The sequence below is a fragment of the Microcebus murinus genome, chromosome X (assembly GCF_040939455.1).
Source record: "Microcebus murinus isolate Inina chromosome X, M.murinus_Inina_mat1.0, whole genome shotgun sequence".
Taxonomy (NCBI): Eukaryota; Metazoa; Chordata; class Mammalia; order Primates; family Cheirogaleidae; genus Microcebus; species Microcebus murinus.
This window is the reverse complement of record NC_134136.1, coordinates 106,100,247-106,126,731: the sequence shown is the minus strand read 5'-3', so window position 1 is coordinate 106,126,731 and position 26,485 is coordinate 106,100,247. Positions and strand designations below refer to the sequence as shown.

General features: G+C 34.6%; 1 protein-coding gene across 15 annotated transcripts in view; it reads left to right on the top strand.

The window, feature by feature from the left end:
- The window catches only part of DMD (dystrophin), a 2,109,452-nt gene that overhangs the window by 1,613,243 nt on the left and 469,724 nt on the right, over positions 1-26,485 (top strand). For all 15 annotated transcript variants that reach the window (XM_012756891.3, XM_012756894.3, XM_012756895.3 and 12 more), the window contains one exon: positions 21,430-21,619. In XM_012756891.3, coding sequence (XP_012612345.1) covers positions 21,430-21,619 — 190 coding nt within the window. The remainder of the gene's footprint in view (positions 1-21,429; positions 21,620-26,485) is intronic.

The window sequence follows — 26,485 nt, the reverse complement described above, 5'->3', positions numbered from 1 at the left end:
GTAGCTAATTATTTTCTTTTAAATCAAGAGTGGATGTGGAATTTTATTAAATGCCTTTTTTTTTTTTAAGAGACAAGTTCTTGCTCTGTTGCCCTGGCTAGAGTGTGGTGGCATGATTATAGTTCACTGCAACTTCAAACCCCTGGGCTCAAGCGATCCTCCTGCCTCGACCCCACAAGTAGCTGGAACTACAGGCATGAACCACGTCACCTGGCTAATTTTTTTTTTTTTTTTTACTTTCTTTGTAGAGACATGGTCTTGCTATTTTGCTCAGGCTGGTCTTGAACTCCTGGGCTCAAGCGATCGTTCCACCTCAGCTTCCCAAAGCACTGGGTTTATAGGAGTGAGTCACCACACCTAGCCCTGTCAATGAACTAATTATTAAGTTTAGTCATGGAATCTGGTCATATAATGGTAGAAATGTTGTAAATATGAAAGGGAAAAATCAAAAGAAAATAGAGTTTATCAATAAATCATTTTGCCTACTGACAATGTTTATGTAGGAAGGAAAGTGCAGGAGTGAAGTGCGCAATGATTTCTCAGAGAGGTGGAGGGGTGGCAATAAACTCTGATCATGCTTCCTGTCATATAGCAGGGAAGTGGAAGAGTTGAGCCCAACTCTAGAAAGTTACTTGCAGAGCCAGTGATTCCCTCAGTAATCATCTGTAACGTTTGTGAAATTTAATTCAACAATTTGATTTATACCAAAAAGTGAACAAATAGATCAAACTCAGAAGCACAGTCATCTGAATGGCATTCATCTTTCCTAGCTGTGCTGTCTCATCCTGTGTCAATTAAGCTTTCAGGTGATTTTCAAAGATATTTCCAAGTAAAATGTATTGCAGTTATCATGTAAACTGGCCTTTCCTCTTGTACTGCTTTTGCTGTGTAAACTGTATTTCTTTGGGTTTACAGAAATCATACAGCAAAATAAGGAAAAGGGAGCACTGGATTAAAATTTAAGTCCCATTCTGTGGCTAACAAAAGTAATTCATAACTATGCTTCTGTGTACATTAATAGGGAAGGGACCAAATTGTTCAGTAGTCAAATTGTGTTGGATTTTAAAGTGTTATGTCAGCATCAATGTTGTCAACCAGCATATACCTTGAAACCAACTAAAGCAAATCATTTGATTAATCATTAAGGGTCTTATTTAAATTACAACATCTAAAGAGCATATTTTTTTTATTTTGAGAAATCATGTCAGCACAAGAATAAACCAGATGTTTTACAAAATGGTATCCATAATTTAAAGCATGCACTCAAAGGATTTCTAATTCAGTTTCCTTATGATTTGACTATGCTAGAATTTGGAAAAATGCTCTTAGGTAACATGAGAGAAGGGAAAATTCAATATGCAGATATTTTTACTAAAGCTCATTTATGATTATTTTTGCCAAACTTTACTAAGTATATATTAACTTCTTAATGCTTATAGCAGTGAACTGTGTAGTTTTAATGAAGTGTGAATTTATGCTTTTTTCTAGATAATGTTAAAGAATTTGGCTTATGTGAGGATATTTTTATGTTTCTAAAGGTTAAGAACTCTCAAAGATTTAATTACTCTGACAACGGAAAATGTGAACTTGATTTTCCAAAGAACAGAGCCTACAGAAGTGTTGCTTATAGTACGCAGATTGTTGACTAATCCTAAGGGAGAAGCCATCAATTAATTCACTGAGAATCTTTTTCTTCAATAATTCATGTCATGAAGATTTGGGGCAAAATGCACTTAGTTGGTGTTATATATAACAGATGACCATTCATATGTTCTAACAGTCTTGCCTTCTTTCCTGAAAAATTATTAAAACTTGTATCAAGAACTGGACTTTAAAAATCCATCCTAAATACCAAATATATGTAACTGTATTATAAGAAAAATAAACATTTCTTTTTTAGGGATAATCCATGAGTTATAGATATTCATAACATGGTTTCTTATAGAAAATGCTTAGCTTTGAGTGAATAGGGATATTTGGAAATAACCAGACTGAAAGAGATGCTGCCCTTACTGTGCCTCCTCTCTTTCATTTGTTACTTCTGTCACTTTGCCAGTGCTCCTGTCCCCACCTTTGCCTCCCTCCTTTATTCCTTTTTATCCCCATCTCAGCCTCAGTCGTATTTCTCCATTATTGTTGGCATTTGCTTCCCATAGGCTCTTGCATTCTTTCAGGTCTTATATACCTGTTCCTGCCCATGTATTTCCTCATCCCAGTGGCTACAACATGTCTTGTATCTCATCCCCCTCCAGAATTGTCTTGCTTTTCCAGGTCTCTTGCGCCTCAGTATTTTTCCTACTTTTCCAGACTCATGTTTTTCTCATCTGTATATTTCTTTCTTCCAAATCTTCACTGTTATCTGCTTAGAAGATGGCACATAGGGACATTGATATCTGAGAAAATCTTTAGCACAGCCACCATATGGAGTATGGCTACCTAGTCATACTCCATTTTTCCCATAGTGTGTATAAAACATCTTGATCTGCATAGAAAGATATCATAATTGAATAAATAAAATGCATAAAATTTCCTTAGGTATTTTCCCCCAAGAAATATAGGAGAGAAGTAATTTTGAACCAGATACAGAGAATAACACTTATGTCACATGGACACAGAGTTATGTTAGCATAGTGGAAATTCATTCCTAGGACCTTGACATTTATTTACTTCTCATTTTCAAATTATATGTACCTATTCATTGCAAATTATTTTTCGTGCATCTTTTACAAAAAAAAAAAAAAAAAGCTGTCCTTACTGCAAGAATTCATTTGGAAAATAATTCATACAAATATTCACAGTATATGTTTATTTCTCCTTTCTAGTCCAAATTTTAGTTACCTCTTAAAATTTGTGTGTTTTTAAAAATAATAACAAAAATGCTTACTCTTTTTCATTCCTGTTGAAACAGGTTCACAAGACTTAGGTAAACTGAAAACAGTTAGTGTAAAAGTTAAAAAGCTGATTTGCTCCTTCCATCCTGCTCGTTGCCTTTTCGCCACAGCAAAATTGTAAATGTAAACTTACTCCCTAGGAGATGAGCTGGGCTGCAATTTTCAGCTAATTGGGAGAAGCAGCCCTGAGTCGAGTACTGTCAGGCTGATTTGAGTCTTAAGATATGATGATGATTATTGTGTCAAATGTAATCAAGAATGTGGGCTCTGAACTGACTAAAGGGCTGGCTGTTTTTAATTCAGGTTCGTATATGAAGTAGACCTCCAGTTCACTGATAGTCACAGCTGGCTGTAAAAGAGAGCAATTTTTAAAATGCTATTTCATTCTCTATGGAGCTGTAAGGATCAGAGATTGGATGCACAGGAGGGAAAACATCCTCATTTTCTCCTCAAAAAAAAAATCTATTTATTTTCAGTATAATATACTTCATCTTGAAATTTCCCTGTGGCTCTATATCAATGGTCTTCAAACTTCTCAGACCCACTGCCACCCCTTGTTTCTTTCTTTTAAAATAATATTTAGTAATACCTTCTTTACTAACATAACCCAAAATGTGTAGATAATATACCCTAACTATACATGAAATGTTTTGAATGATGCTCTGGCTCTAATTTTAAAGAGAAAAAAGAGTAGTTTATAATAAAATAACATGTTTTAGGATCACTCTAGAACATAAGTGAAATTTATAGATGATGAAACTATGAATGCAGTGTCAACAAACACAGAGTGACACCGATATGTTGTACAGTGACTCAAATACCATGAGCAACATTGGCCACCCATAGAGTAATTTTCCAAAATGCTAAACAACTCTTGGCAAAAATCCTAACAACACAAAGTAAATTTTGTTTTTGGATTTTTATGTCAGTTAGTTGCATGCCTGAAAAATTCAATGTGTCTGAAATCCTTGAGGAAAAATATTTTATGTTTATATGTAAAATTGAGTTAAGTTCCAGGTTCAGGTGTTTATAAACAGGATTTCCATATATATGTATGTCTAGTGGGACATTCCAAAATGCTGTGGGACTTGGGATAGCTCTTTGTTGTGCAGGAAGTATACCAGCTCTACTGCCTCCCCATGGAATGCCAGTCCCTGTGGTAGTCAAACACCCTCTCTCGATTTCCAGAATGCCTCTTTTTTTGTGTGATTTGTATAATTTAGTTAAATATTTTTTCCAGACAAAACCTGATTTGTGAATTAATTAAATAGCAATATTCTCTGAGAACCTGACCTATTTCTGGGTGGTACGGTTGCCATTTTTACAAGACTAAATGAAATGAGCCTTTAATAGAGCTAGATAGTCTAGCCTAATAGTTTAAAATTCTGTGATTATCACTGCAGTTATAGTCTATTTCCACCACTTTTATTGAATAGCATTGTCTCTATAAAAGGGTGATGATGACACCCTTCTATTCTCCTTCCCTTCCCATAACTATATCAATTGCCCTCTAACCAATTGTTGACAAATGTAGTTAAATTTTATATAAAAATCACGAGAGACATTGTAGCTACTTAGGACATTTAAAATGCTAAATGCTACTTATATAGAGACTATAAGAGAAATATGAACCCATTTCTTGAAGAGATTAACCAAGTAATTTAGTAAAACAACACAGATACATATGCATACAGAGATAAATAAAACCTACATCACCTAAATGTTTGAGACAAAAATAATTTTTACACTGAAGAATTTTTAGACAGGTAGGTAAGCAAAATGCAGCAGTCCATTTGCATTTCATTGGTGCATTTGACAAGGTCCTTCATTATATCCTTATGAATAAGTTGGAGAAATATAGGCTAGATGCAAGGTAAATTGGATGGTTTAGAAATGATTTCATGCTTTTACACAAAGGATGTTGATTAATAGATCAGTGTCAAGTGGTGAAGGAAGACCTCTGGTATTATGCCACAAGGTTCTGTTTTCATTCCTGACACACTGGATGTTTGTGACAGAACATGAGTAGAGCTACAGAAAGGATGCTTATCAAATTTATGGGTGATAAAAAGCAAAAAGGACACTAGTACGTTGGGTGACAGAAGCCAAATGGGTGCCTACACAGGATGACTTTGAAGCCCGTGTCAGGACTTGATGTCTGGAGACCAGGATGAAACTTATAGGCAATCTGAAAATTTGCCTAAATAAAGTGTTAATTTTGACAAAAGTTATTGTTTTTTAATGCCCTCTGTTTTTGCAATACACCTAAAAATATTGAATTAGCATTCTTTTCAGAAATGCATTTTGAAAATTCAAAAGAAGATACATTAAGTTTTCATGGAATAGTAACAGAAACTCAGTCATTGATAACTAAATACAATGTGATTCCCAGAAAAACAGTCCACCATCTTATTTTCACTGCTAATATAAAACTTGATGAAAAAAACAAGCTCCAAAAATTGAATAGCTACATGTTTACAAAACAAAACACAATTTTGGCCATATAATTTCTCATTTTCACTTTTAAACATCTTAATTATAACTGAATAATAGTCTATTATAAAATCAGTTTTCTATGACAAAGATGATATCTACAAATTATCATAAGGTTCAACTGAAATAATTTACGTGAAAAGAATATTAAACTTTAAAATTCCATGCAAATATAAATTACTGTTCAACAAACTACTGAGAAGACTAATGCCAAAGGGGAGTTACAGCCACTGGGGTGCCGGGGTGCAGGGCAGACTAAGGAGCTACTTCCTCCCCCTATCCCACATCTCTCCTGCCAAAAGTGGTAGGCTCCACCCATGGAGGCAGGGTGAGACAAGAAAAGCCACTCTCCCCCTGATCTAGGGAGAATCTGCTAGGCCTGTGTGTAGTTCGTAAGTGGGCAGTATAAAAGACTTTACTTCCTAGAACAGTTTAGGTCACCCAGTTGATCAAAACACTGGGGCTAGATCTCCTCCCCTGGTCAGTGGCCAACAGTCAGGATCGTGGTCAAGGAACAAATCCCCCCAAGTGGCCACAATAGGCTCCACAAGTAACCACTCCCATCAGGGGTACCTTCCAAGTGTGGTGGGAGAGCTCCCCCCAGTGGCTGATCAAGAAACTACAGAAGAGAGGACCCCTGGGCACCATCAGCTGATCCAGATGGGGAGAGCTCAGCATAAGAATTCTGGAACTTTGAAATATCAAGCCAAAAACACTCCCCCTAAGAGATATACCGGCTCTCAAGAAATGGAGATTGAACAAACCCAAAACACTAAAATGACAGCAGAATAATTCCAAAATTGGATTGTAAGAAAACTCAATGGTATGCAAGAAAAAATGGATAAACAACACAAAGAAACCACAAAGAAAATTCAGGACTTGGAACAAAAATTCACTAAAGAAATTGAGATCTTAAAGAAAAATCAATCTGATCTCCTGGAAATGAAGACTTTATTCAGGGAAATACCAAACACAGTGGAAAACCTCAAAAATAGGGTGGCCCAAACAGAAGAAAGAATCTCAGAGATTGAAGATAACACTTTCCAACTAAATAAATTAGTCACAGAGATAGAGCAGAGAAACAAGAGAAAAGAGCAAAGCCTACAAGAGATGTGAGATTATGTGAAGAAACCTAATGTGAGGGTCATAGGGTTACCAGAAGGGGAAGAAGAAAACACTCAAGGGTTGGACAAGCTATTTGAAGATATAATAGAGGAACATTTCCCAGGCCTTGCTAAAAATCTCCAGATACAAGTTCAAGAAGCTCAAAGGACCCCTGGGAGATTCACTGCAAACAGGAAGACATCACGACATGCAGTCATCAGACTGACCAAAATACCAGCTAAAGAGGCCATTCCATGAGCTGTAAGATGAAATAAGCAAGTTACATACAAAGGAAAACTGATCAGAATAACACCAGATTTCTCAAATGAAACATTACAATCTAGGAGACACTGGGGCCCCATTCTCACTCTTTTGAAAAAAAATAATGCCCAGCCTAGAATCTTGTACCCTGAAGAACTAAGCTTTATATATGAAAGAGAAATTAAGACATTCTCAGACAAGCAAAGTCTGAGGGAATTCAGTAAGACAAGACCAGCCCTACAAGAAATACTCAAAACATTGTTACGCACAGAACAGCATAATATAATAAATATTCATGAACATAAAAACAACCAAAACCTAAAGATTAAAGGCCAGATAGCACAATGGCTCAAGAGAGAAATCAAAGCAACAACACCCAACCCAATAGAATGAGCAGTAATCTGCCTCACCTATCAAGTTTCTCAATAAATCTGAATGGCTTAAACTCCCCACTCAAGAGACATAGGGTGGCTGAATGGATAAGAAAATACAAGCCAAGTATCTTCTGTATTCAGGAAACACATCTAACCTGCAAGGATGCATATAGACTAAAAGTAAAGGGGTGCAGATCAGTATTTCAAGCAAGTGGAACCCAAAAGAAGGCTGGCGTTGCAGTTCTGATCTCAGATGATTTAGTTTTAAAACCAACAAAAGTATTGAAAGACAAAGAAGGTCATTATATAATTTGAAGGGCACAGTTCAACAAGAAGATATAACAATTTTAAATATATATGCACCCAACTTAGGTGCACCCAGATTCATAAAGCAAACCTTACTAGATCTAAGCAAATTGCTTAACAGCAACTCCATAATAACTGGAGATTTCAACGCCCCACGGACTGCACAGGACAGATCCTCAAAACAGAAAATTAGTAAAGAAATAATGGACTTAAACAAAGCTCTAGAACAATTGGGTCTGACTGACATTTACAGGACATTCTATCCCAAATCCACTGAATATACGTTCTTCTTATCAGCTCACAGGACATTCTCTAAGATTGACCATATCCTAGGATACAAAGTAAGTCTCAAAAATTTTTTAAAAAATAAAAATCATATCAAGTATCTTCTCAGATCACACTGGAATAAAAGTAGAAATCAACCCTAACAGAAACCCACATTTCTACACAAAATGTGGAAATTAAACAACCTTCTTCTAAATGATTATTTCATAAATGAAGAAATCAAGATGGAAATAAAAAAATTCTTTGAACGAAATGACAATGGAGAGACAAATTATCAAATTCTTTGGGATACAGCTAAAGCAGTACTGAGAGGAAACTTTATTTCCATAAATGCCTATAACCAAAAGTCAAAAAGATCACAAATAGACAATTTAATGAAATGACTTAAAGAGCTGGAAAAAGAAGAACAGACCAACTCCAAACCAAGCAGAAGAAGTGAAATTAACGAGATAAGATCAGAACTTAATGAAATTGATAAACAAGCAAGCTATACAGATTATTAATAAAACAAAAACTTGGTTCTTCGAAAAAGTAAACAAAATTGACATGCCTTTGTCTAGGCTAACAAAAAGTAGAAAAGAGAAATCTCTAATAAGCTCCATCAGGAACAAAAATGGAGATACCATAACTGATCCCAAGGAGATACAAGATATAATTTACAAATACTACAAAAACCTTTATGCACACAAACTAGAAAATGTGGAGGAAATGGACAAATTTCTAGAAACACACAGCCTCCCTAGGCCCAACCAGGAAGAAATAGAATTCCTGAACAGACCAATATCAAGACACAAAATAGAAACAGCAATTAAAAATCTTCCTAAAAGGAGAAGGCCCGGCCCAGAGGGTTTAACACCAGAATTTTACCACACTTACAAAGAAGAACTGGTGCCTATCTTGCAGAAATTATTCCACAACATTGAGAAGAATGGAAACCTCCCCCACACCTTTTATGAAGTAAACATAATTCTGATACCAAAATCAGAAAAGGATGAAACAAAAAAAGAAAACTACAGACCAACATCCCTTATGAATATAGATGCAAAAATTTTCAACAAAATCCTAGCTAACCGAATCCAGGCGCTTATCAAAAAAAATAATTCATCACGACCAAGTGGGCTTCATCCCAGGGATACAGGGATGATGGTTCAACATACATAAATCTATAAATGCAATTCACCACATAAACAGAAGCAAAAACAAAGACTTCATGATTCTTTCAATAGATGCAAAAAAATGCTTTCAACAAAATTCAACACCCTTTTATGATAAGAACACTTAATAAAATTGGCATAGAAGGGACATACCTAAAAATGATACAAGCCATATACGACAGACCCATAGCCAATATCATACTGAATGGGGAAAAATTGAAAGCATTCCCACGTAGAACTAGAACCAGGCAAGGCTGCCCACTATCTCCACTTCTATTCAACATAGTGCTGGAAGTCCTGGCTATAGCAATCAGATAAGAAAGTGGAATTAAAGGTATCCAAATAGGGGCAGAAGAGATCAAACTTTCACTGTTGGCTGATGATATATTATATTTAGAAAACCCCAAGGATTCAACCAAGAAACTCCTGGAATTGATAAATGAATTTAGTAAAGTCTCAGGATACAAAATCAATACACAGAAATCAGAGGCATTCATATACGCCAACAACAATCAAATTGAGAACCAAATCAAAGGCTCAATTCCCTTCACAATAGCAACAAAGAAAATAAAGTACCTAGGAATATACTTAACCAAGGAGGTAAAATACCTCTACAGGGAGAACTATGAAACACTGAGGAAGGAAATATCAGAGGATGTAAACAGATGGAAATCCGTACCATCCTCATGGGTCAGCAGATTCAACATTGTCAAAATGTCTATACTACCCAAACTGATCTACAGATTCAATGCAATACCTATTAAAATCCCATCATCATTCCTCACAGATATGGAAAAAATAATTTTACACTTCATTTGGAACCAGAGAAGACCCCGCATATCAAAAGCAATTCTAGGCAATAAAAACAAAATGGGAGGTATTGATATGCCAGATATCAAACTATACTACAAAGCAGTAGTAATTAAATCAATATTGTATTGGCACAAAAATAGGAATATTGACCAGTGGAACAGATCTGAGAACCCTGATATAAAACCATCCTCATATAGCCATCTAATCTTTGACAAAGCAGACAAAAACATACACTGGGGAAAAGAATCCCTTCTCAATAAATGGTGCTGGGAAAACTGGATAGCCACTTGTAGAAGGCTGAAGCAGGATCCACACCTTTCACCTCTCACAAAAGTCAACTTACGCTGGATAACAGACTTAAACCTAAGGTATGAAACTATCAGAATTCTAGAGGAAAATGTTGGAAACACTCTCCTAGACATTGGCCTTGGCAAAGAATTTATGAAAAAGACCCCAAAGGCAATCACAGCAGCAACAATAATAAATAAATGGGACATGATCAAACTACAAAGCTTCTGCACAGCCAAAGAAATAGTCATGAAACTAAGCAGACAACCTACAGAATGGGAGAAAATTTTCACATCCTACACATCTGATAAGAGGCTGATAACTAGAATCTACTTAGAATTCACGAAAATCAGCAAGAAAAAAATCAAGCAACCCTATCAAAAAGTGGGCAAAGGACATGAACAGAAACTTTTCTAAAGAAGACAGAATAATGGCTAATAAACATATGAAAAAAAGCTCAACATCTCTAATCATCAGGGAAATGCAAATAAAAACTACAACGAGATATTACTTATTTCCAGTAAGAATGGCCTTTATCAAAACGTCCCAAAACAATAGATGTTGGCATGGATGCAGAGAGATAGGAACACTCCTACACTGCTGGTGGGACTGCAAACTAGTTCAACATCTATGGAAAGCAATATTGAGATACCTTAAAGCAATACAAGTAGATCTACCATTTGATCCAGCAATCCCATTACTGGGCATCTACCCAAAAGATGGTATATACATACAGGTATATACATACATAATGAGTGAGACGTGCACCGTCTGGGGGATGGTCACCACACTTGAAGCTCACACTTGTGTGGGGAGGCAAGGGCATTATTTGAAAAGACAAAAGACATTCTATAAAAGAGACATCAGCACTAGAATGTTTATAGCAGCACAATTCATAATTGCAAGGCTGTGGAAATGGCCCAAGTGCCTATCAATCCAAGAATGGATTAATAAAATGTGGTATATGTATACCATGGAGTACTATATAACTCTAAGAAACAACAGTGATATAGCACATCTTGTATTTTCCTGGATAGAGCTGGAATCCATACTACTAAGTGAAGTATCCCAAGAATGGAAAAACAAGCACCACATATAGTCACCAGCAAACTGGTATTAACTGAGCAGCACCTAAGTGGACACATAGGAACTAAATTAATTGGGTATTGGATGGGTGGGAGGTGGGATGTTGGACGGGTATATAGATACATAATGAGTGAGACGTGCACTGTCTGGGGGATGGTCTCCACGCTTGAAGCTCAGACTTGTGTGGGGGGGCAAGGGCATTATTTGAAAACTTAAAATTTGTACCCCCATAATATGCTTAAATAAAAAATAAATAAAAGTATCTTCAGATCAAAAAAATAATAATTGTAAGTTTTTTTAAGAAGTCACAAGGGATTGTGACTTCTTCATTTTTAGAAGCTGTGCCTTCTTGTTAGGATTATTGATTTTAATTATATTTATTATCTATTAAATGCCAGGAATTGTAGTGAATACTTGCCCTCAAGAAATTTACAGTAAGTTGTTGATGATGATGATGGTGAATATAGAGACTGTATTAAGTAGTGTATTCATATGTCAGAGGATTCTTTTGGGGGGGGAGTAGTTTTTTTATTTCAGAATATTATGGTGCTACAAACACTTTGGTTACATATATTGCCTTTGCACTGCCTCAGTCAGAGCTTTAAGCATGCCATCCACAGGTGCAGCTCTCAGATTCATTCTTTTAGTGTTGCAGTTCTAATTTTAAAAAATCCTTAATTTCTGACTGTTCTTCATAAATTTTAATTGATCTTATAAAAAGCCATCAATACATTCCATGGTATCTAGGTTTTTTTAAAAATGTAGTTTTTCACCCTGGTAATTAAAAGTAAGAAAGCAAAGAATTTTAAATCTTTATTTTCACAAGTTTTAAACAGCTTAAGCTATTTGTTTTTTTTTTATTTCAGAATATTATAGGGGTAGAGATGTTTTGATTACATGATTTGCTTTTGTGCAGTTTGAGTCAAAGTTCTAAGTGTGCCCATCACCAAGGTAGCATGCATTGTACCCATTAGGTGCAAATTTACCCACTCACTCCTCCCTGCTCCCACCTACTTGGTTTCCATTGAGTTTCATTACCATATGTGCATATGGGTGTTCATCACCAGTTCCAATGTAATAGTGAGTACATGTGCTGTTTGTTTTTCCATTCTTGTGATACTTTGCTTAGAATAATGGTCTCTAGTTCCATCCAGGTTGTCACAAAAGGTATTAGTTCATGCTCAAGCTATTTGTAATCCCACATCTTGTTTCATAAATCATCTCTGAGCCATTAAAATGGGTTTAAAATTTAAAGGACAGCTCTTTTAGAATCTAGCAAAACTTAGTCATTTTGAGAAATTAATTCATTTCTCAATTGCTCTTATAAAGATGTATTTATTTTACTGTAAAATTTCTAAGAAAAAAATGTATGAAGTGTTTGATTTTCATGTTAGATATTTTTATGTAAAACATTTTTTCAAAATGTATAAACAGCCAGATAATATGTCTGATTAACATTTATTAAATTACCATTATGAGAAGGCCACAATTATATGTACTGTAATTTTCTATGAATTCATAAGAATTAAAATATCTGATTGCTTCCTGTAATGCTCTCCTTTTGAATAAAATCCCCAAGCCTATATCTCAAGTCCAAAGTGCAGTATTCATTCTAATGTATTTCTTAGATGGCAGCTGAAGATAATAAACAAAGGAATAATAATTTCTTTGTCTTCATACACACACACACACACACACACACACACACACACACACACACACACACCATAATCCTAATTCATATAATAATCACAGAAAACAAAGGGCTTTTGCTAATAGTAACATATTCATATCCATTATATTTGCCTCACAGGGAGTTTGGCAAGTCTACCTTGAGAACAGTGGACTAGATTGGGTGTTTCCAGCTTTGCCACTTATTTTGGAAACTCACTCAGCCTCTCTTAAAGTCAGGTTTCTTCTATAAACTGTGCATGGTAATAACAACCTGCCTCATTAGCCTCATCAAGCTATTTAATTTATGAAAGGAGATGATATCTGTGGATCCGGTGAAAGGAGCTTGAAAACTGAATAACATTGTTTTAGTGCAAAATACTATAACAATAAATGTTGAATATAAAAGCCTCTTTCAAAAGTGCATTATTAGCCATAATAGAGTGCTGAGTAAGGGAATAAGTAATAAAAGTCACAAATATTTAGACACCATAACTCAGAGTTTATATCAGAAATTATAAAATCATTCATGTTTCAAAATTCTGCTGATAGAACTCCACTGTTAAGTTCATTTCATCCATTGATATGTTTTTAGCTACTTCTTTACTTTTAAAGTGAATCTGCTATGTGTCTGCTTTTTGATCTTAGAAAATGGAATCTGTCTGCCTTGCTGTCTTCTGAATATTATGTATTGACATCTAACAGTCTATAGTTTTATTTTTCTCTAAGTTATTATGAGAATGTATATATGTGTATATATATATATATATATATATATATATATATTTGGTTGACTGCACAGTCTTATGAGATTTTGAAGAGTTGATCCTAAGCTCATTTTTTAAATTGGTTTCAATACCATTCTCCACATATCCTTTTAGAAGAGAAGTGACTTAATGTAGGCTATCAATGTTAGGAAATGTATCTTTTAAAGAGATTAACACTACAAGTGACCAAATCAACTTAAGGATTCACATTATGCAAATCATTGAGTGTTTAGAGCAGAAATTATGTCCAACTATAAGATCAACCCCAATCTAAGTTTGTAATTATCTATAAAGTAGTATTTACTACATTTTTTCTAAAGATCTTGTATAGTTGTATAAGTGCCCAAGATAATATTTTGAGTCTCTCTATATGAACCACACCAAATGTGATCCATTACTCTCAATATTATATTTCAAACTTCCCAAATAGTATCTTTTAATATTATATCAGCAGAAAAATATATAAATCTTAAAGTGTTAATCTCTTTAAAAATCCAAGAAAAATTGTGTGTGTGTATATATGTATTTCCTCTGTTCATAATATTGTGTACATTTCCTTTCATCAACTAATGTTTCTCAGAGATTTATGACACAGAAACAAAAATCAAATGAAACAAGTAATGCAAACAATAGTAGAAAGCATGTTTTTTACTGCTCTCTCCAAATACAAATCTCTTCTTTTCAGGAATGTCCCAATGATTTTAGGGAAAGTACATGATTATTGTTGTTTCCCTAATGATATTTTTGCAAATCTAAATTTTAAAAGCAGTTATAGGGTAAAAAACATGAAAGACATAGGATTAATATTTTAAAATTCCTTACATGATTGATAACACATATATTCTCTTACTATCTAAAAGTAAAGTCTAAGTGATATATTTTTTTCTAAAATATCTATATCATTGAAGGAAGTTTACACAGATAGCTCTAAAGCTGTGGTTTATCTTTGGAGGATTAATCTATTTTTTGTGCAAGTGTGTTGCTACTGCACATGTTAAAAAGTCATCCTGTGTTGTCGGGGGTGACGAAAGATGGGAATGAGTTTTCTGAGAACTAATCAGCAATACTTTGGGAACATTTAGGTCATGGTTTCCAATTAACTCTGGAGAGTTTGAGTAATTTAGGACCAGACCTCAGGAGAGAGGGGATGAAAACCTTGCTAATTCATATGTCAGTGAACAGCAAACCAGCAAATTTGCGTTTAAAATGGATTTTTTTTTATTTTGAAGCAAAAACCAGCTAGATCTTTTCTGCAATAGTTGAGGTAGGACAGTATCTTTGTATGTGTATGTTTCCTTATGTGTAGGTATTTGTGAGTTTCAACAACCCTGCTTATGGTAAAGTGACAGAAAGTTAAATTTGTGCTCCAAAATGAAGGCCAGGAATCAGTCCCATAAACTTCTTTGCATTTTTCTTCTTTAACTACAATGAATATATCAGAGAGGAGTGGACACAAATATCTATCTTCAGAGTTAAAAAAAAAACTTCCTTTCTAGAATGTAGACTTGGACTATAATCCCAACTCTGCCACTTACTTGTATACAACCTTGGGAACATCATTATAGTTCTCTCAGAATCAATCTCTCCAACAACAAAATAAAACCCAGTGATAACCTGTACTTTATATCTAAAAGGTTTCTTATTTTTATGAAAAACCAATTCAATTAGGCAAACTTTTATTGAGTATCTATTACTGTATTTTGAGATAAAGCCCCACTCGCTAGATGATCACTACTTTTGATAACAAAGAGACAAAAATGTTTAAGATACATTTATCAATTGTTTGGCAAATTGAAATAGAAATGCATGAATGCAGTGTTACATTTGAGCTACTGGTTAGGAATCCAGATAGTTTAAAGCTCTAATCACATTGTAAGTATAATTAATGTTTACCTATCCGCCTCCTTTACCAGGCTTAAATATGTGAGATGCCAAAGTCCACATCTTATTGAATTTTATGTCACCACCATCAAGCATAGACCCTGGCACATAATAAGTATGGAATAGATGCATGGATGAATTAATGATTGAGATGTTGATAGGCATGCAGAAATGCAAATGAGGTTCAAAAACAAAGATAATCTGATTAGAGATTGAAGCCATTGGGAGAGAATGAAATATCCAACTGAAAATATACAAAGAAACAGAGAAGCAGACTGTAGTTGGAAAAATTGAAAATACTGTATGAAATGATGAGAAAATAACTCTGAATATGTTTTAAAACATTTAAAGAGCTATATGGGTGTTAGCTTTGAAAATTATCTTCTATAATATATCCTAGATTCATTATTTCCCACACTGTCCATAGTTAAATTAAAAGGAGAGAGTATAATTCTTACTTTATAGTTAGATAACGGAGGAGAAAAGAATCCTCTCATTGCCACAACCCTTATATAGTCTTATTTCTAGGTAGATGGTACCCAAAGACAGATAAAGCCAAAGAGTTGTTGCTAGGAAAGGAACTAATGGAATACTAGTCCAGACATTGTTGACAGCTTTTGCTTAGATTCATGCTACTCGTTAGTGCAAATTACTAATTGAATTGCTACAGATTAAAAGGAATCATTTCTACAAAGTGCTCTATAGTCATAGCTATCAAAATTCTAGCTGCCCCTCGTAAATACAGTATAAAGTTGTTTTAAAGCATCAAAATGCAACTTATTTACTAGCAAACTAGTAGGAACTTTTATAGTTACAGAGAAATTGAACTTCAGATTAACTCTGGCTCTGTAAGTAGTGTTTGATGTTGCAAGAAATTTTTTGGTCCTGGTCCAGGTGTTGCTAGGGTACTCATTTTCTCTGACCTATATCCCACAAACAAAAAAGGAAAAAATAATGGTCCTGTAATCCTTCTTCTAAAAATATCATAGGAAATGATAGTGGCTGAAATGCAAGTAAACTAGGAAGAAAAGATTCAAAGGATTTTATTTGGTTATTCCATTGACAATACCAGGGCACAATGTTATTTGGCAGAAGATTGAATGCTGTGAATTTTTCCAATTTGTCACACTTATGGAAACACCTGGGCAAAATAACCTTCCATATCAGATTGAACCTTTTTTCTAAAAATATTCAATGTGTTGATGTATTTTTCTTGATTATATACACACACATACTTATAATCCTACAATATAATGTACTGATAAGGCATTTCTCATCCATATATCTAATAATGGAATATTGTCTATATATTAATTAAGCTCTTCAGGCTTACTTTAGAAAGGAACAAGTTTTCCTCCCTTTTTTCTTTTGCTTTTTATATATGAGGTTGGCCCATAAGAAACTGGTGATATTTAACTCAATAGAAAATCTGGAGTCTTAGAGATTGATTCAGAGATACAATGTTGTGTGTTGGAGGAAGATCTAATGCCAGATCAGAATATATTTATCTGATGCTTCATTGACAATCAGTTCTTAAAAAGAATATGGATATACTGAAGGCATGGATTCTGTGATTCTTTACTTTTCACATGACGTTGTCTCTGGGTGAGCACCTTCTAGGGCAGGTGTAGGGTTGTACTAAGTTTATAGCTCCAGCACTTAAGCCCTTCAGTAGATTCTTGCTTCTAACTGATGATAATACAAGTCTGCATTATCTATAGCTCTCCTTAACCACTTCGGTACGGCACTCACCGGCCGCAAAACCTTGCCCACAGCCAGCACTCATAGTCCGCACGATAGTTTGTGCTGTGCGTTGACGACGAATCCGTTTTGCTCTTGTGTGATGAGGAAAGCTTGAAAGCACTGAAAGCTTGTTTCACTTTACAGGCAGCTTTACTTGTAATGTAAATCAGAATAGGTAACATATACATATATATTTTCATTATGTTATGTTTAAATGTTCACAATTTTATTTTGATAAATGAAAAATTAGAAAAGTCATATCACGGCTGTCAGCTAAAGTCACTGTGCGCGTTCATCTGTGGCTGTCGGCTGTAGTCAACGCTCGTACTGAAGTGGTTAAAGGATGACCAAAAGTGCAGTATTTCTTCAGACACAATTGCTGCATGTGTGAATCCTCCATCCTGTCCCCTTTAGAGACCACAGTCTGTCTAAGTAGTTGTATGTTTCTTCACATACATTCCTTAGGCAAGCATATTTTAAAAATCCTTATTTAGAGTGACAATTCAAGAGGTCAGGTTCCCCAGAAAGAAGATTGTGAGAATGCAATTAACATGAAGGGATTTTAATGGCATGTTCTCAAGATGAACACCTGTGAGGGGAGCAGTCACAACCACAACAACAATCAACCCTCTCCTCCCCCTCCCTTCCCTACACTTCCCATCTTTCTCCTCAGATCAGGTGGAGCTCTGAAGTCTGAAGCTAGGGTAGCCCTTTAGCATTGTCCTGAGTTACAGCAAGGGAGCCAGTCTTTTGTAGCCCACACATCATATACCAAACAGTCAATGGGTGCAGCCACCCTCAGGGATGAAGGGCTTAACTTTGAGCTAGGAAACTGTCTTTAGCTGAAGCCAATTCTCAGATAGGAATGACAGCTGAGGACTGACAGCCAGCAACACTCTTGGCAGCTGGGGCCAGAAGTATTTCAGTTCTGCAGAGGGGCCTGGACAGCCCAGCCCAGCATCTGCTATACCAGTAGTTCTCAAAGTTTGATCCCTCACAGTAGTGACTCTCAAACTTTAGCACGTATTAGAAATGACTGGAAGGCTTGTTAAAACACAGCCTATTGGACTCCATCTAGAGTTTCTGATTTAGTACATCTAGGCTGAGGCCTGAGAATTTGCATTTCTAGTAAATTCTCAGATGGTGCTGGTGCTGCCAGATTGAGGCCCATACTCTGAGAACAATGTTCTATACCACTTATTTACATATTGAAAATGGTATAGGGTACCCTTATGAGTAGAAGGGTGCTTTCCAAATCACCGTATCATTCCTTACTCCATCAAATTCTCAGCTATTTTTGCGCATCATAAAGCTGAAATGGCTGATTATTAAACTTCATATATAAAAATGAATTTAATCAATATAGCAGATTCTATTTATAGAGCATTATTACACTTTCTAATTATCCGGTCATTGTTACTTTTAAAGTACAACTAAATTTCCCCCTGGGTCTATAGTTTGATTACCTATGCAGAAGAATTTTTAAAAATTCATATTCAAGATCTTTAGCTTTGTCCTACACAGATCTTTTATTTCCTTATGATTCTTATTATTTTTATAATATACTTTTATTTATTATATAAGCCATTTAAAGCCATATAGTTAAGGAAAATTTTAAAATATGTGATACATTTAGAGCTATTTTGAATAGACAAATCTGGAAGTTAAGTATCCTTGACTTATTTCTTGTCTAGACTTGGCACAATTAAAATTTAGAAATTACAATGTACATGCATTGGTCCAGGAGAAAGGTTGTAGCTTTCAATCCCCCACACAAACAGGAAACAACAGTCTTGTCTATGATCAAAGAGGCTTGTGAAGGAGCTCATTTGAATAAATTTTTTGCTGTTGCTGCCATTGAGTTTTTTAAGTTATTTTCTGAATTAGAAAATATTGAGCCTGATGTCAATATTTCTGATCACCAGGGTATCGTTTAGGAAAATGGCTCCTTACTCTCCTGAAAGAGTTACTGTTCTTCCCTAAGGGCCTAATTTACAAAGCAGCAAACTCACTGGTAGGATTTGGCTGAAAATCTCGTTGTCTTGGTAGAATCCTTTCATCTGATTTATGTGCATTGCATTTTGCAAATAACTTGGAAAGTTATTGACCAGTTATTTTTGCTGGAAGGAGAGGGTAAGTGTTGCTTCTAGTTTAAGGATAGAGGCGGTAAGATGTATCAAGTGCAGCTCATCACAAAGACGATGTTGATAATAAAGTACGCAATATCTAATTCTCTAAATTTCACTCTGCCGTGGCAGAGTTTCATATTGTCCTTTTATTTTGTTTGAAATTGGACTATGTTAGAAAATATGTCAATGTCTAACCTTGCATTTGTCTTCTGGAATATGACAGCTTATTTCTATCTCAAATTTTGGGCTGGAGATGGAGTAAGTCTTAGCACAAACTGAATGAAATTGCCACTTTTGTAGGTCAGAACGGGTCAATTGTCAGCAGTTTCACACAGTCCAACTGGTACATTGTAGCATTAAGATTCTCAGAACTGTTGCAATGGTTCTGAATTTTGAAATCCTAATAAATATAAAGATAAATAAATAAATGACGATTTTGATATTTCTCCTTGCAATGATAGATTGCCTGCAAACTAGATAAGCAGGAAGCCAGCAGTCCAGGTTAGCCCTTGAACTACATGAGGTTTAATTTATTTGCCCAACCAGAACACTACGCTACCTTTCAGCTGTGCAGTATTAAAGTTTATTTAGGAGTTGATAAATAGCTTAGTGCAATGCTTACTTTTTTTCCAATAGCTGCATCCTCATAAACCTATTCTACCCTCCACCAGTTAATGCAGACAGAAGATTTTTATCCAGTATGAGCACTGAAACTATACTGTAGAAGACTGTGTGCTCAGCAAAAACCTCACCCATGATGAATAAACAGCTCTTCCGGGGGCTCTGCTGCCGCTGGCTCGGCAGGAGTTGTTTATTGCCTGGTTTGCACATCCCATGATAAAGTTGCTGCTGAAATAAATTGCAGTTTTGCATAATTATTGACAATCACATCTTAACAAGCAGTGTGTATCATATTCAAGTGTTCAATTTTTTAAAATCCATTTTTAGCTTATGTTTAATCCCAGAAAGTGTTTGTGTAGTAATAGAAGGCAAATAAGGCATTTAAATAGAGTACTAATTTCCTCATTGCAGAGAAAATTTACCTGAATCTTTTTAGATGGGATTGTTACTGCCTAAATCAATTTTCCCTTTCAAGCTATTATTATGTAGATCTTGCTGAGGGCATATGTGTGTGTGGATCAACAATACATGCATTATATATTATCAGAAAATATGAATAATTTTTTTGGAGTTTTATGTCATTAGGGAATTTGTTTCATCCTTTTTAAAGGACTAAAGGAATGAGGAGGGATGTGGGCAGAAGGAACTAACGTTTTTGGGTAACAATAATGTGTTACTGTAGAATATGTGAGGGACTCAACTTTACATGCTTTATTGTACTTTAATTCTCATCACAGCAATAAATATTGCAGATGAGAAATCAGAGAAGTTAGTAACTTGTCCTATCGCTCTGCTGGTTAGGGACATTGGGAATTGAACCCAAATCTATTTTTTAGGCTCTACTTTTTCCATTACATGTAACACTTTTCTTTTGGACCGTGTTCTCAGTTATATGACCATCAGGTAATGACATACGAAGTTAACACAATAATTATAACAAACAGGTGTTATGCAAAATTATATTATGCGCAATGGTTTCTAGGAAATATTATTTTTCTACTTGTTAGTATTTTGTCCCTTTGAACTCCAATTCCTTCTTTTTGTCTTTTCCTTCAGTGTTTATCTTTTGACTCTAAGTTTGTATTCTCTTGACTTTTCTCGTTGCCTGTCTAATGCTTATTTCCTGCCCTGGGGTGACATCAAAGACAAGCATGCTGTAGGGGTTTTAGGATTTTACCTATAAAGGTTAGCTTCAACTTTTGTAGCATATTAAAATAAGTTTTCCAAATTGACCAGCAGAAACTAAAATGTTATATATATATATATATTCACCTCTTTTCTGTGAAGGGGATTTATAGAAGTCTGCAATTGTCATTCATTTTTTAAATAGATATTTTTGCATTCCTCCCCCATGCAGAAGCCTTTAAGTTAAATAGAAACTAATGTTAACAGCCTGCATGGTGTTCTAGTTGTTGTCACTTAAAGGAAGAGCTTTAGCAACAACTCGTCCTTTTGTTGGTATATTACAATTTAGTCTCTCCATCTTTGCTCTTTTTGTGGAGTTCACTAGGTGTGCCATTTTGATATTTGTGTATTACATCTGGATATTTGTTCCTTTGCAGAGTGAATGAGCGAGAGGCTGCTTTGGAAGAAACTCATAGATTACTGCAACAGTTCCCCCTGGACCTGGAGAAGTTTCTTGCCTGGCTTACAGAAGCTGAAACAACTGCCAATGTCCTACAGGATGCTACCCATAAGGAGAGACTTCTAGAAGACTCCAAGGGAGTAAGAGAGCTGATGAAACAATGGAAAGTAAGTCAAGTGTTTCCACTTTACCACTCTTGTAGATCCAATAAGACAATTCTCAGCATTTGTGCTTGTAATTGACAAACCGGGGACAAAATAAAATAGCTGTTTTATATAACCTGATATATTTCAGTATTTGGGCAAGGAGGAAAGAGGCAGAAAGAGAAAGGAATGTCATTTATATTTCCATTTAAACACCTCTATCTTCTAAAAAGTACGTGTTTGGACCAGAAAAAAAAAACTTGCATATAAAACTAGAGCTTTGGTCAAGGAGAAACTTTGCTCAAACATAGAAATAAGTTAGGGATCAATTTATTAAATTGAAAAAGTTGACATTTTTGAGTGTTTATTTAATATTTTATAGGGAAAGCATCTGTATGAATTGTCTGTTTTATTTAGCGTTGCTAACTGAATCAGTTTCCCTTCATTAATTTCAAATACATTTTGAAATGTTAATCTGGCATTTTGTAGCTTTCTTTCTAACATGATCTGTGAAAATAAAAATGAGATGGCTAAATTTGTCATAGTTAATGATCATATAATCTTTAGACAATTGTTTTTCCTAGAGACAAAAATTATTTCTATAAAGTTCTATATGCGTAAACACTGAAAACAGAGTTTTGGGTAGTTTTGCTTAAATGGAGTCTTGCTGGAATCATATTTTGCAGTTCAAGGAGGCTCCTAAAGTTTATTCTCAATACCTGATATAATTTTCTTGAACTATTATGGAGTTTTATTATGTATAGTTCATTTTTCCTCACTTGATATATGAACTTTATAAGTATCTCAAATACAATTTGAAGTGTTAGAATATCAATTTTATAGACTAATTCTATTTTTTCATATTTTTAAACTATGATAAAAAAGTGATAGTATATCCTGTGTTGAAAAATAATTCCAAAATCAAATCACAGTAAGCAAAGTTTCTTCTCCTTTCCTCTTCCTATTGTTCTTCTCCTGTTTTTCTGTTTTCATATAATATTTGATCTACTTTGTTGCTCTGGTCCATGAAATAGGTGTTGGTAGCAAGTTATAGCTTCTGAATTCATCATTCTTGCTTTAGCATTCTCGTCTGATTCTACTTTAGCCTCTACAATGCATATTGAATTAGTATGATCATTTAGAGGTAAATTGTTTAGAACAATACCTGACTTTATCTTTGCAGATATCTCCCATAGCTTGTGATATAATATAAAGGCAATGCAAATTTAGAATTTTTTGCTCTCTCTTAGATGTATGGTTAAGACAGTGCACTGCTATAACTTATTTGGCTTATGTTATTTCATAAATAAAATTTTATTTCACTTTGTAAATGCCCATAAAGCTACCCTATAATTTTAATAAATATATGAGTTCACATTTTTCTCAGCAGCTATGGTAGATAAATAATAAAATTCTGATTAAGTGGATTTTTAGCAGATTACTTTGGAAAATAAAGAATAATCTAATGATTAAAAAATAATTTGTTGTCAGGGATTTTATAAAGCATCCCTTAAAACAGTGAATAAGTCTGGTTGAGAGCAAAGATAAATCCATTATCTCCTACACAATTTGTATTTATATCTGCAGTACTATATAATGAAAAAATTCATCTATAAACTCCTCATCCTGAGAAACTGCAAGATTCTGAATCATTAAAGGAAAAACTCGCCATGTTTCCTAGCTATATTTATTATGGCGGAACAGAGACTAACTAAACTGCATTTGTGTTTAGACTTCTGATCTTTCTTTCAAAAACAGTTGGAAATTATGCTGAAAGTGTCTTAGTTTATGTCATATTACTTAAGAAAATGTATTTATTCTTTTTTTGTCCCCAGTGGCATAAGAAAACCAGTTTATTTGTTGCTCACATAAAGTCCAATGTCAATCAGGCTACCCTCCTCCATCTTTGAGCTATGGCACACATCACACATAACTTTCAGTGTACCCAAGGCAGAAAAAGAGAGAGAGCTTGTGAATAAGGCAGGAGCTTTTTACTGCCTGAGCCCCAAAGTGATAAACTGTATTTATTGTTAAAAGCCATATAAAACTCCCTTAGAGTTCCTGAAGACCTTGACATAGCATTTTCTCCTTAACTATAGTAGAATTAACTAAAATTCCCAAATTATTTTAAAACAGAGATAGTTTTCTTCTTCCCTCACAGTCAATATTGTGTTTTCCATAAATTCTAGTTGCCTACGGTTTAAACTACATTTTATGGATAGAGATGACATTTATAGCCAATTTTTAGTTAGATGATTGGATAACAGTCTTTTGATGAGAGATTTGGAGATGCCGTGGTAAAAACTGTAAGCTACTGAAACTATTGATTATTGTTAATGGCACATTTCAACCAATTGAACTGAGTCAGAAACTGGGGTTTGAAAGCAACAAATGGAAATGCAAAACTTGGAAGTAAATAAAAAAGAATACCTTAAGAGATTACATGCAATTTCAGTATTTCAGCTAAATGGAAGTGTTTGCCTTTTTCCCTCTATGAATTTTTATTTTGAACAAAAGGAATTTTCTATAATATGTGCAAAGGGAAAAAAGTATAATGGCATGCCTTTTGACTACATTTGGAGAAGCTGGTAGAATTGTGTTCATTGATTCATGCTATATAGCAAGCATAGTTCTTATATATTAAAAAAAGGAAATTCCAAATGCCTAGCCAAAGAAACAGCTCTCCCAACAGATTTCTATATATCTGTCTACCCCAAAGCAGTGATGTTTTATTTTATACAAATGCTGCTGAATGGAGAGAGAGGTTGAAAACCTTCACAAAATGTGTTTTTCTCTGTGACTGTCAATCAGTTTTTCTATATATCGAGACTCCAGCTCTTGCTAGACTACCTATCACTCTTGTTTATCAGCCACTTCATAGGTATTTAATTCTCCCAGAGTAATCATAATTCATAGGTTCTGTAAGCATGCATGTAATATGAAGCATATACTTCCTGAATAGAACTAATATTATTAATTCTACTCTGAAAGATATAATTTTCCTGTATTGGGAAAAATTGTTATTTACTTTTCTTACTAAAATCAAGGACATTGCAGTTGTCCTTGCACTTCAAGATGAGGAGATTTTTCTTATAAATATTATTTCTGATAGTCTAACTGGAATTTTTAAGCCAATGTATTTGTATAGAACACAATATAAAGCCCTGAAGGGTGAAAGTTGGGGATTTTTTAATTGCAAATTTATCTTTTAAATGACTAACTATATTCATAATTGAATCAAACTATTTCTTTGTTCAAAACATTTTCTGCTTTGAGCCTAAAAGAGTTGGCAAAGCTGTTCATGGTTTAAAGTTCTAACATCAAACCCTGAGTGATTAACTGAAAACGGGAAGACTCTGCATCTTTGCAAATATTTCATAAGAGTTTCCCAGATATTAAGTGGTTCTCTAAGCACTCCTGAGAGATCATTGTGGTACCAGCTTGTAAAGAACATGTGTGGGTGTGGATATGTGGTGGGAAGAGATGGTCATAAAGGTGGTGTAATTAATATATTTTATTTTAGTGAAAGAAACTAAGGAGCAGTTATTATTTGAAATTCTTCCATCTGTGATCTGGGTCATGTCTCAGGCCATATCTTTCAATTTTTCTAATATCGTATGATTTTACCCATGTCTCCTCTCAACCCCTCCATTACAAAAATTCTCTTCTGTTACATAAAACATTTCCAGAGAGACAAGTTTGATAAACTTTGAATTGTATGTATGAGTATACCTGCAAAAGAAGATATCTTTGATCGCTAATACAGTATTGAAATTATGGAAGTAGCTTCTTCAATATTTACTACCAAAATCGTGGCCTACTAATTAATTCCAAAGGAAGGAGAAAGAATGCAACCTTAGAAGCACAATTAGTTTCTTGAATAAATTGAAGTATCATATTTCTTGGGACATCTGGGAATAGAGAGGTAATTTAAGGATCCCTAATTCTAAGGCAAGGAAACCTTCAGTGCATTCCTTTCTGTTGCTTTAATTTGAATTGAGTTTTATATGTATTTTCTAATCGATTTTGATTGTTGTCTAAAGAGTGTGAAAGTCAATCTTGATATTTTTCTTTATACTGGTAATGACTGTCTACTGCTATGGATATGTAAATATATATATTATTTTCCTGAGAACTTTTATTAATTCAGAAAATCTTTACTAAACACCTGCTATGTGTCATGGTGTTAGGGCTAGTGATATAAACATATTCAGAAAGGTGATTTCCTTTCTTTTCTTTTTTCTTGGGAGGGAGGAGGCTTACATAACAGAAATTTATTTTTCACAGTTCTGGAGGCTAGGAGTCTAAGATCAGGACACGAGCATAGTCAGGTTCTGATGATGGCCTGCTTCTTGACTTGCAGACAGCTGCCTTCTTTCTGTATCCTCACATGGCAGAGATGGAGAGCTCTGGTGACTCTTCGTATTCTTATAAGAGATCTAGTCCCATCATGAAAGTCCTAAGAGAGGTGCTTTTCAAATACATTGTAGACAAAGTACTGGGTTGTGTAATTAATTTAATGAGTATCAATCAACATTTTTTAAATGAAAAGGAATACAATTAATATAATAGAATTAAAGAAAAAACAGAGTCCATCACTTTTAAGTAAGGGTCAGAAAATCAGTATTATTCTGCAAAACTTTGGTTTCAGGTGTGTGTGTGTGTGTGTGTGTGTGTGTGTGTGTGTGTGTGTGTGTTAACATACTGGATCACTATGTAACAGATATTCAAAAGCTTCTATATTTGAACATTATCTCTGTCTTTGGGAGGCTCAGATTCCAGTGGTGAAGACAGACATACTAAGACAAAATTATGATAGTATGATGAGTATTATAGTAGAGGGCTAGACATAGTATAGCAAAAATGGAAGGAAGAGTAAGCCAATCCTGC